Raw genomic sequence first — 12301 nt, 5'->3', positions numbered from 1 at the left:
TACTGGGTTAATGAAATTTAGACCACCGTGACGAATAAGCAAAGAAAGGTCTCTTTTCATCAGGATTGCATTTACATCTGCCGGTCAATTTAATAATAATAATAATAATAATAATAATAATAATAATAATAATAATAATAATAATAATAATAAAGAACTTTATTTAAATGTTAGTGTTAAGAGTATTTTGGGCTCGAACTGGGGACACTGTACAGAAATGAAATGAAATGAAATCAACTCATATCAAATCATACGTTGGTTTTTAGCAGAGATGAAATCTGGATTACCCGGAGAAAAACCTCTTGGCAGCAGGCATCTTGAACAGCTGCACTATTGTTGTAAATAAATAAAGTTTAAAAAAGCTCAAAACACTTCAATTTTTTACGACCCTTTTCTTGCTTTTCCGCCCTTCTTCCGAACAGCTCCCAGTAACTCCGAGCAAATATGAGTAGGTCCCCGTATTGGTGAACTCTGAGTTGCTCAGAGCAACTCTGTTGTTGTCAGCAGGGGGTAGTTTCTAAAGAAACTGTGGTGCTGCGTCGGCTGGGAAGTATTATACAACGGAGTTGATAATGTAAATTGACCACCGTACAGAAATTCTATAAGCTGACGTTTCGAGCGTTAGCCCTTCGTCAGAGCGAATCGAGGAATTGTGCGTTATGTGTAGTTTTTATAGTAGAGTACGAGCTACGCTATTTGTGTTAGCATGGCAACGTGAAAAATAGGAATAGATAAGTTAAATGAAAAACGCCCATTAATACCGTGAAGATTAAGGGTGTCGATTTGGAAGATGAATTTTTGTTCCAGATTCTTGCGGCTTTCCGTTGTACCTTGGTGTAGGGAAAGGCCGCAGATGGCCATGTGTTTTTTGGAGTGGTTAGGGAGATTAAAATGACGGGCGACTGGCTTAGATACATCCTTGTCATTCTTCTGAACATCGCGAACGTTTTCGCAGAATCGGTCGCCTAGTCGTCTACCTGACTCTCCAATGTATAATTTATTGCATAACGTACAGGTTATGCAATAAAACGTCATTCATTTATTGCATAACCTGTACAGACAGGATCGATCCATGAAAGGTTTTTGCAGAAAAAAATTCTCGAGCATAGCAACGAAGTTTCAAGGAGGCGTTATCTTTATTTGGTTAGTGTTTTGTATCAAATCTCTTCATTGCAGTCTTTCTCATCTTCTTGAGTGTGGTTTTTGTGAAATATAATCTCTGGCGGTTTCCTCATAGGTCCGCTTTATTCAAGTGGATTAGGAAGAGATGATAATTCTGCTTTACTTTCATGAAAGTAAGGGAAAAGAACTTCAAAAACATGCATTCACTTTGAACTAAGAATCTCGTAACGTAATAAAAACATTTTAAAAGACCAAACTCATTAAATTTACGCACGTAACGTCGCTGACTAAAAGTAACCTTCCTCGAGTTTTTAGAACTTTCAACTACTACTCGATTAGCGATCTTTTCCAGCCTCCCGGTCCTTTCTCTTTAACGTTTCGTGATGAATTGGAAATAAATGTGGCATTCTTTAGCCGACCTGGAAATTTTTCCCCGGCGTTTTTGTCGCCATAAGATCTTAGCTAAATGCTTGAAGTAATGCGTGACATATTACAGTCGCGTTACCTGCGCAGTAAAAGGTGTGCACAAACAATTAGCGCGAACGTCCTTAATGCAACCATAACACGTCACAAATATTCAAGATGGCGGTACCTGTGAAATTTAAAGTGATAAAAACCGATTCTAAAATTTACCTTTTTCGGTTAGGAAATGTTGTTTTCTGAGTTTCAGAACAAATTTGATTCCGAACATTATTTGTTATTTTTTGGTGGGAGTGGTGGTTCCGTTTAAGAATTGCGATTGATTTTCAAAGTATTTTGAGTTACTCACCCCATGATATGCTGACATAACCCCCAAATATATTCTGGTTCACCTTGATTATGGTAACAGTTGGCCCTTTTCCGTCACACAGAGAGTGAAAGGTCGAAGAAGCCCAGCCGTGCTTTGAAGCACGCCAGCAGAGAATCCAGGAACTATTGCTTTGTGATACTGGCCTCAGCCATTTGCTCAGCTGGTCCAGGTACGTTTGATTGCTTCCAATAATGACAGACTTTTCAATCTTTTCTGTTGAACGAACAAACCATTCCATTTAGATCACAACCCCCAAGATCCGTGGTACAGCGGATCGTTTTCAACGGATACCATTGGGAGGAAAATTTCACCCGTTTACGAGAGCTTGTGAAGGTTTCCAGCTCTCGTTCTTACCATTCTTCTCATAGGATACTTCACCCGTATTGCACAAGGATAACGAGAAGGCATCAACGCGAAACACAAAGGACGGCAGAAAGTTATGTTTTATTTAGCCTGTGGACGGGGCGTTTGTGCAGACAAGCAAAAACAGAGACTTGATTTAACTGTCGTTGGCGCGATCTTAAACCACGTGACCATTTCCGTGCGCCGTAAACAGGAAGTAGTTTTAGGCGCCCATCCCTTTTAGACTTGATTTCCTGATAAAAGTAGCTCGGTTAACCTCGAACATGTGTTAACGTTCCTCTCTAGCAATATAACCGCTTTGACTTCTTTCTTTTTTATATATTCCCCCCAAAATCACGTGACGTCACGTTTTAAATGTCTAAATGGTACGGGTCCTACATATATTGCTGGCCTTTTTAAATACAGGCATACACCGTATAGGCTAAGAGGCGAGGGCTTGAATTTGAATTACCTAAATTTAATTGTAAATTTAAGAAGAATTCTGTCACTTATTCATTAACTAAGTTATGGAACAGTTTGCCTTCTCATGTGCGTCTTTCAAGTGATTCTAGTGACTTCAGAAGTAAATTGCAGGATTGCAGTTTTTTAGAACGTGTCTTATAGTGTACAATCGTAGCTTTTAACCGCTTTTAGAACGAGTTTTAGAGTTTTCCAAGTCACGTTTTTAGTATGTGGCTTTTTGTTGTTTTTAGAATTGAATTGTATTATATGGCTGTAATTATTATAGATTTTATTTATACACGTTCGTATTTTGAACGAGTTTTATAGCTCCTTGACGTAACGTGTTAAAATAAATGATTGATTGATGATTGATTGATTGACTATTGGGCACGCAAAGCGTGCAAAACAAAACTGTCAGCGTCAGTCGCGATAGGACCTTCATTAACCTGGACCTTACCTGTGCAGTTTCTTCCGTCTCCTCCATATCCTTTTTTGCAAGAGCAATTGTAAGATCCTATTGTATTCGTACATGTGGCATTCATGTGGCACTCGTTTTCAGATGAGCACTCGTCAATGTCTGGAACAAGTGAAACATCGGACAAACCAATAGTTGGTTATTCGAACTCTTTCAGTGAGAATTCAGGTTTCATAGTTCCTTTCTCGATCTTGCAACAAAATCTGTTTACTACCGATCTCGCACAGGAGCTCATCAAGGGGACTGAGCCTCTATCTTCACTTATTCCTTAAGTCAACCCTTTCCTGAGTAAATCCATTTTTTGTGACAGGTTTTACCGATCTTGAATCAGTAACTTAATTGCCTCGGAAAATTCTATTTCGATCCTATTTCTGAAGAAGCCCTCAGTTGTCTGCAATTTGCTCTAGATTAAATTCACTTGATAGATACATTTTCAAATACCATCCCTTCGTTTTGGACCATGTCGTCCCAGATCTTTATGTTTTGCACAAGATTATGTGAACGATATTTTCTTCAGAGGCTAGATATCAGGCTATTTAAATTTAAATAGTATCACGTTCGATTCTTTGGCATCAGTCAAATTATTCGAGGAGCTACTTGGCTAAAATCAACTAACAGAATATTTTGTAAGGCTCAAATTGCCACGTGGGATCTTACCGTTTTCGCAGTCTGGTCCGGTGAATCCTGCTTTGCAGACACATTTGTAGCTGTTCTCTTCGTACAAAGGCAGACACGTTCCATTATTCTTACAAGGCCAACCACTACATGGCGACTATAAAGAATTGAACTAGATTTATGTGATGTAATAATAGACGTGCGTGGAATGTAAGGCTAAATCTCGATTTTCATGGGTTTGTATAAAGCCTATGTCAAAAGTACGGCTATGCGATGACTTCATACGCCCTTGTTAACGCAGCGAAACCTTCATCTTCCAATTCAAGAACTCATTTGATAAGTGATACTGATTAAAGCCGGTAGAGGCAACAAAGTGATATTGACGCTCAAAAACGGCTTATTTCGTTGTTGTACAATAAGCTGAGATTTTTATATCTCGGCGACAACCAGCGACGGTGGTGGTGTGCGACGTTCTCTGTTGCACTACTAGCATGTACGCAATGCGTACCTATTTTTTAATGTCCAGGATTGCGATACTTCATAGGATCGTTTTCATGCACACCGCATCTTGTTTAACGCCATTTAAGTTTTCATGTGATCTGCGCGATGCAGATTAAGTTGGGTACACCATCGGAAACTATTTTACGGAGTTTCGCGGCAGTATTGATCTTTTAAAAGCAAGCCAATTTAAAATTCTTTGGAAATGCCAGAGCAAATTCGATTGTTTGCTTTTTGAAGTGTTATTCATTAGGAATACGAATACTCAGGCATATTGTATTAAGCTTTTTGTTCAACTTGTAGTATTATTGCCGTAACTAGCGTACCTTTAGTATTTATAATCGATTTCCATTTTTCTACTTTTTAGACTTGATAATGACGTTACGATAGCGTCGAAACGTCGTCGTTCAACTCTTTAGCTTTTAGTATGTTTAAAAATATTTTATGGCAGTTTTTTATAACGAGAGGTTTTTCAAAATCACTGAACTAGACGCGCGAAAAAAAACAGTGCACGCCATAAAACTCCAAAAAATTCGACATACCGTGATGCTGAAGTGGTGAAAGGACCCGTTGGACATGAATTTGTCCGAGTTGTTGTACTTGTCCGAAGGGAGAAGTTCACAAAGCAGTTTACCGTTGATGTCCGGGTAAGCAGCCAGGTTGTATGAAAAACATGTCGGAGTTTCCAAGCAGGCAAACGAGCACTGGGGCATCCAGTCAACCTGACTATACCCAAGAATGGTGATATTCAAGTAGGAGAACTTGTCTTCTTTAAAGTTTACGTAACTGACACCAGTGTGAGTTTCACCGCGACTGAAAGCTTTGCCGGCCTTTTTCTCTGAAATTGATGAATAGCAGCTGAACACAAACATAACTGTACAAAGGGAAAAGTGTCGAGAACGACACGAGGTCCTCGACAACATCGGAGTGTTTACAGTTAAGGTCCCGTCATAGGTTCAAGGTGTCAGTTTTTTAAAATGTTCTTATACCGCCAGTATTTCTGCCATGAAAATAAATGTAATTTTAAATCCAGAAAAGTGTTTTCTTTTTCCTCTGTTATGTTCTCAAAGGAAAAACAGATTGGCTTACTTAACCCATAATTAAGCTAGCAGGGATTTTGAATTTTCTGAAGTTCTTATAAGCAATGGGTCAACGTTTTTCAATTTCCTGAGGTGGTCAAAAAAATTCCCGGTCAAAAACAGTTTTCAACTTTGATGGCGGATAACAAATGCAAAACGCGAGATACAAAATTATATCGGCCAACTCCGTTTACCTAAGCAAATGAAATAACATTCAAACAAAAGGCATTAAAGAGCTACTATGATCAAGAAATCACTTCCTTTTTTTCTTCAGATTTTGAAAGTGTGATTGCTTAACGCTTGACTGGTAAAATTTTGAGCTTTGGTTTTTATTCAAAGCCTGTTTACTTTAATGGTAAGTTTTGGATTTCATGGTCCTTCATTACTCACGTTCCAAACTGACAGATTGGACCTCAGATAGCCTGGGACCAGGCTCCGCAGTTAGGGTAATGCAGCGAAAAGGAACGTGGCGAAAAAAAAAATGGAGAGTGAAGCGAGCCGAGCGAGGGACTGGGGGAGGGAAAAGGCGGCGATGCCTGGGGACATTCCTTTCATGCCGCCGATCCGCCATGAATGCCTGAAATGTCAACAAGTCCATCAAACTGTCAAAAAGTTGGCGTCACGGATGTCACATAGCACACGAGTTTTCACGCAGGAGATAAGAATGCAGCGAGAGCGAATTTGTCACTTCTGCAAAAAGTTTTTGATTTTGCCTGAAGGTAAAAGTGTGCCCGTTGTTTCAGTTTTTACTGAATAGTCTAAAAGGGGTGTAGTTTGTCGTTTTAGCTGAAGAGTTAGGAACACTTGGACATAAATTGGTACGTGGAGAAGATTATTCTGAACTGGCTTGCCTTTCTTGTGCCAGACAAGTCGTTTGACTGCGGCTGTCGCTTACAAAACTGGTAACCTGTTGCAATGAGCCTCTTCACCAGAGTCAAGAATCGCTCAGCAATGTTCTGTTTGATCCACTGCGCACCGATCCCCGCCGACTGGCGTAACACCTTCGGCGAAGCGAAGTTAAGATGGTTTAGAGGAAAGTGCTGCAAATACGAAAGGTGAATTGCAGGCCATGCAGTCATCGCGGAGATCCGTTTTAGTTTGGTCAACAATTTCGAACACTCTACCTAAGAGCTTTGGTTTCAAAATATTCAACACTCATAATAAGTAAAATAATTTAGTGAGCAACTATAGAATACTGTTCCACATAAACACCAACTTTCAGGGCTTCCATACACAAGATCAACGTCGAATTCAAAGGCACGCAGCTGTTTCTCTCCTTCATCGTCACCTACCCCAAGCGCAAAGGCTTTTAGTCCTAGACGAGACAATTCTTCAACTTGATCTTTCATTATGGATACCAGCGGCGACACGCGACTAGAACAGTCGATCGTTTTAGTGCTTAAATGTTGTCAGATTGCGGATGACCATCGTTCTAGTCCTCCAGTTCCATTTCCAAGTTTCTTTTACAACACAAGGGAGCAGTTGAAAGATTAACCTCTTCCCAAAACCAGTCAGGAGAATCCCAAACTCGTATTTCTCATTTGCCACCGATTGTAAGCAATATGCGGCAATTCTCGCAAAGAAGCCTGTATCGCTTGCTTCAGGATTTTTCTTGAACTGAAGTTACACAACGCGTTCGTGACTTTTAAGTGTTAACATTCTTCTTCATCATCTTTCGACATCCGCAGTCTGTCAACGTTGAGCACTTTGGCCAATCAAATCATGTTACCAAGATCTGGTATCAGCCGCGTACACACGCATTGCATTCTTAAACCAGTGAGTCTTTGACGTCATTTTCTCCTCGATCCAGCTCTCTCAAGATTTTAAAGTTAGTAATGGCGGACCATTAAAGAGGAAAATTCCAGTAAAAATAAACAGGTTTTTTTTTTAATCAAGGCTTAAAACTTGGGTTACTTACTGTTTAGTTGACGTAGTTTTGAAATCCAAATAAAAATAAAAATTGATTTTTTGGTTACAGTAGCACTTCAAAACGTTGCTAATTTCGTTCTCATAGCTTAAATATCGCGACGAAATAAGAACGTTTTTAAGAAAACTGACACCTCGACCGTATGACGAGACCTTATGGAAATTTGTTAAGTTCAGGTTGAGGCAAAATTGAGCGAAAAATAAAAGCCTATGGGCTCGTGGTGAAAAACGTATCATACCTGTAGCACCTGCAAATGAGAGGACGAGCATCAGTATAAGCAAAGAAGGCTTCAGAAATGTCTTACAGCCAAAGGGTTTCATCCTTTTTCCTTACTTTACGGTGCAAGCCTGTTCGACTGTCAGTTTACTGCAAACCAGTGAGGTTCACCAGTGCTTATCCAGACGTGAAAGGACTTAATGATAAATGGACAGGTGCGTGGTTTTATAACGGTGCGCGTCCCTGTTAAGTGGATTCCGTGATATCTGTCAGTGTTGAAAACAAATATGTTTATTTGTCAAGGATGTTTTTACCTAATTGTGGGATAAGAGCATCAATTAAACACATGAATATTTCATCTTAGCCGTCAGGACATCCCTCTTAAAATTCAAGCGAACTACACTCCACTATATCGTACTTTTCTATACAAGATTATCACTCACCCAATATCAGATCTGTCTTTCTAGTTTCACTTTTTTACATTGAATACCACTGATTCTTGTATAGAAAATGCATTTTGTTGGAAAACAAAACAAGCGCCTTGTGCTACTTTAGCTATTAAGAAAGAAGAAATAAAGACCAACTAAGTTTCTGCCAATTAACAGGGGAGTTTCCGAATGGGAAGCGATGAAAAATAAGCACACATGCTTGGACTCAATTAACTGAACCACAAACCGTGCGCTTTATTTTTCTGCATATCTATGGCGCGTTTTTAGTGTCAAAACTTCAAACATGCATAGCGAAGTTTCTCGTGACGTCACCCATTGTTATTGATATGCCAACCAGGCCTCGGTTGTTCAAAAGGTGGATAACACAATCGGCCGGATAAATCATTATCCAGCGTATAAACACTAGCAAAACCAATTGAGTTATCCAGTGGATAGTGATTTATCCAGTGGATAGCCGTATCCACCCTTCGAACAACTGGGGACAGAACCTAATTGGCTGTTGAAACAATGACTTCTTTTGTTCCATGGTTGGCAAATTTGAATATCAAAATAAATGTGACGTCAATGTTTGTAAATAAGAAATATCGCTATTCGGCAATTCAAACATTCAATTTAGCTATTCAAACCTTCAGTTTGGCAATTCAGATATTCATTTTGTTAATTCAAACCTTCAATTGAATTGAATGCTTGAATTGTCGAATTGCAAGTTTGAATGGCATGCAAGTTTGAATTTTTACGCTAAAAACGCACCATATCTACTAGTCTCTCTTTTTTAAAATAAGAATATTGCTTTTCCGGCCCAGACTGAATAATCTTATTTTTCTGCCGATTTTAGGCTGAAAATATTCTTGTGCATATTCTTAAATTACAGCGTATGTTTGGTTTCTAGATCTGTATCGTGTTACATTGATGGCGTTGAAGCATTTTTGGAGCCAGACTGCAGCCAATAAAGCCTGATATAACACACCTAACTTATGGCAGGAATGTTATTAGCATCGAACACACGGCTAGTACTAGTACTAATCTCTTTTTTTTTTTCGCTAGTTTTGCCCTTTGTAAAAAGGAAGAATTTTATGCGGTTTAGTTAAAACATAATAATTGTATTGTATTTACACATTTGCACCACACAAAATTATATTCTTGTCCAAATCTCAGCCTCGGGTTTATTCTTAAAATTTTCTTGAAATTTCGCAAATGTCAGCTTCAATATTCTTATAAAATAGATTCTTATTTAAAAGAAAGAATGCAGGGCTGCTTAAGCCCCTCGTTATGTACGACATTTTTAAGATCTGTGAAGTGGATATCTTCAGCTTCAACGTTGTCAAAGTTTCCCAAGAAACCCGTCAGCAGTATGTACTTGACATACCGGAGATAAGCGTCAAACGATTCAAGAACGTTATTCAGCCTAAGAAATACTTTGACCCAAAACTCCTTATTTTCTTTAACCAACGAGACGTCATATAATATGGTTTAATAATAAATTCTTGTCTTAGTTAGCCTTGAAATGGCAATAAGTTGATGGACTGACTTCGGATTAAAATAAGTTATAAGCTGATGGAATGATTGACTGACCGGTCTTTGTTGAGTTCCGTAACACATGGTATGCTCCCTCAAGGTTCCTTGGTTCAGAAATGAAATTGGAATGCTCTGAAACATATTAAGAACAAAAGGCTGGCATAGTCGCAAGCTTGGTATTTCTCGCTTTACAGTGTAACTTAAAAAAAGATTATAGAGTAAAGCGAAAAAAAGAAGGTTGAAAATACTTTTCATATGACACAAAAAGAAGAGTATGACAGTTTTTCCCTAAAACAACTAAGGGGGCTACGTAAGTAGAGTATTTCTGTTTTTTCGTCAGTTCGGAATATAAATGACTTATAACGTTTTCTTTCGCCCGAAAACATGCAATGAAACGCAAGAGAATAATGTAAAGTTTTGGGGGAAGCGTTGATCATCATTTTGGATACGAAGATTTGAAAAAAAGAAAGCAAAAATCTTGGAAAGTGTGAAATACTTTCCGTCCTTGGTAGCCGTAACAACAGAAGACAAAAAAAAGTACCAGTGCCGTTTCAAGAAATGGGCATGGTAGACAAACTGCATCATTACCTTTAATCTTTCACTGTTTTTAAGGGTGTTAAGCATTCGTCAGTGAGGGAAAAAAGTGAAGACACTTGTTTTCAAGTTCTTCGAAAATCTGGGTTTTTAAAATTAGAAAAGAAATAAGATATCATGCTTTTAAAGCCAAAATATATGGCGCCTGTCTGTTGCTATGGTGACGTCACAATATTGCGTGCATCTTACCCTAACTTTACCGTGACAAGAAGAAAAGTTGTAGAGACGAGAGTCTCTTTAGACGTTCTGTGATTTCTAAGGGTAAACAAGTCATTGTTAATTCACTCGTAAATTATTATTGCTTTTACAAAAGTCCATGTTTGTAAAAATTAGAAATGCTATTTACTAAGTAAATGCACCCATTTACCAATTGTTCATGAATATTTCATCTAATCAGTGAGGCATTCGTCTTTTTTGCAAACAGGCTGTGTAGAAGTGTTTTCCATTTTATAGAATGTTACCATAATACCCTCCATCAGAGACGGCAATGTTTCAGTACGTTTTTTTTAAAATACAAACTACAGACATACCCGGACAAATTTTGTTTTATTTAACAATTATTCGCCTCAGGCGAAGTGATTATCGGTGAATATTCACCGAGACGAAGTCGAGGTGAATATTCACCGATAATCACTTCGCCTGAGGCGAATAATTGTTTTAGTATAAATACACAGGTGATTATTTCAAAAAAAGAGAAAAAAAAAGCATTTCAACGCGAAATCATCTTCACTTACAGTGGCAAAACGACTACTGGCAGCCATTTTGTCCGTCGAGGTGATTATCGGCTGATAATCCGAGATAGCGGGCCAATGACAGCGCGCGATTTTGTATAATCACCTGTGTATTTATACTAAAAATAATTATTATTAATTCACCCGAAATTGTTATTATTGCTTTTACAAAATAAAAGCACACACCCCAACCGCATTCTGTAAAGATTCCTTGATCAGTGGCAGTTCTGTTGACTTGTACCCTGCCAATTTGTCTCTTTCTATTTCTTTTCTTGGTTTTTGAACTAGAGTAACTGAATAGAAAAATTGACTTTTCCGGTTTGTTGAAAATTCTCGAACACTGATGAGAATAGCTTTTCGTTAATACAATAAAAGAAGACACTCAAAGGTGATCGCTAATGCGACGTGCAGGCCATAAAGAAGTGGAAATATCATTCTGTTTCGAACAGAATAGGTGGTCGGATTTCACGGTACGTCATTATAAGTATAACAAGAGAAGCTTTCAGAAATATCGTTCAGCCAAAGGGTTTCATCCTTTTTCCTTACTTTACGGTGCAAGACTGTTCGACTGTCAGTTTACTGCAAACCAGTGACTGAGGTTCACCATTGCTTATCCAGACGTGAAAGGACTTAATGATCAATGGACAGGTTCGTGGTTTTTTAACGGCGCGAGTCCCCTGTTAAGTTGATTCCGTGATATCTTTCAGTGGTAAAGACAAGTATGTTTATTTGTCAAAGATGTTTTTACCTAATTGTGGATAAAAGCATGAATTAACAACATGAATATTTTATCATAGCCGTGAGGACATCTCTCTTGAAATTCACAACGAAGTACGACATTACACACTTTTCTATAGAAGATTATTATCGCTTTCCCTAGTAAATGAGCTTTCTTTCTAGAGTTTCGCTTATTTTACATTGAACACCACTGATTCTTGTCTAGAACATGCTGATCGTCGTAAAACAAAACCTGCACCTTGTGCTAATTTATGTCAGAGAGAGAAAGAATAAAGAAAGACGAAAACCCCATTTACAGACGCTACAAAATCGGCACGGCACGGCACATTTTTGGCACCGTGCTGACCATTTTTGGGCACGGCACTCCAAATTTTCGACGTGTAAACGTAGCGGTCCGAAATGAAATGTGGCAGCAGTGCCCAAAAATTCTTGAGGTGCCGAGACTACCTCCTGGAGGTAGGCACGCGTAATCGAGGCACCGTGCCGAGATTGACGTTCGTGTAAACGCTCTCCCGTGCCATTCCAGGCCTTTTTGTCAAAAGTCCACTCGTGATGCATGCTTAATTGTCACAAAAATGGCGGCCGAAGAGATACAAACACGTTTCCGTTCGCCAAAGAAAAACCTGAAGAACCGTCGAACGTCATATAACCCGGGCATATAACTTGGTTTGATAATGATTTCCTGTGTTTGCGGCCCTTGAAATGCCAATAAGTTGATGGGATGATTGACTTTGGATTGATAAAGGAT

General features: G+C 38.7%; 1 protein-coding gene across 7 annotated transcripts in view; it reads right to left on the bottom strand.

Moving 5' to 3' along the window:
• LOC138032847 (uncharacterized) overlaps positions 1-12301 on the bottom strand; it is a 61702-nt gene that overhangs the window by 32474 nt on the left and 16927 nt on the right. For 3 of the 7 annotated variants that reach the window (XM_068880559.1, XM_068880558.1, XM_068880560.1), the window contains 4 exons: positions 9548-9622; positions 7970-8081; positions 7549-7792; positions 4847-5142 (listed from right to left, as the gene is read on the bottom strand). In XM_068880559.1, coding sequence (XP_068736660.1) covers positions 4847-5142; positions 7549-7630 — 378 coding nt within the window. In that variant the 5' untranslated portion in view covers positions 7631-7792; positions 7970-8081; positions 9548-9622. Of the gene's footprint in view, positions 1-4846; positions 5143-7548; positions 7793-7969; positions 8082-9547; positions 9623-10078; positions 10168-11361; positions 11485-12301 lie in introns of those variants that run through there. The other 4 variants (XM_068880564.1, XM_068880563.1, XM_068880562.1 and 1 more) reach the window with 4 other exon arrangements.

The sequence above is a fragment of the Montipora capricornis genome, chromosome 14, assembly GCF_036669925.1.
Source record: "Montipora capricornis isolate CH-2021 chromosome 14, ASM3666992v2, whole genome shotgun sequence".
Lineage (NCBI taxonomy): Eukaryota > Metazoa > Cnidaria > Anthozoa > Scleractinia > Acroporidae > Montipora > Montipora capricornis.
This window is presented reverse-complemented; position numbering and strand designations above follow the sequence as displayed.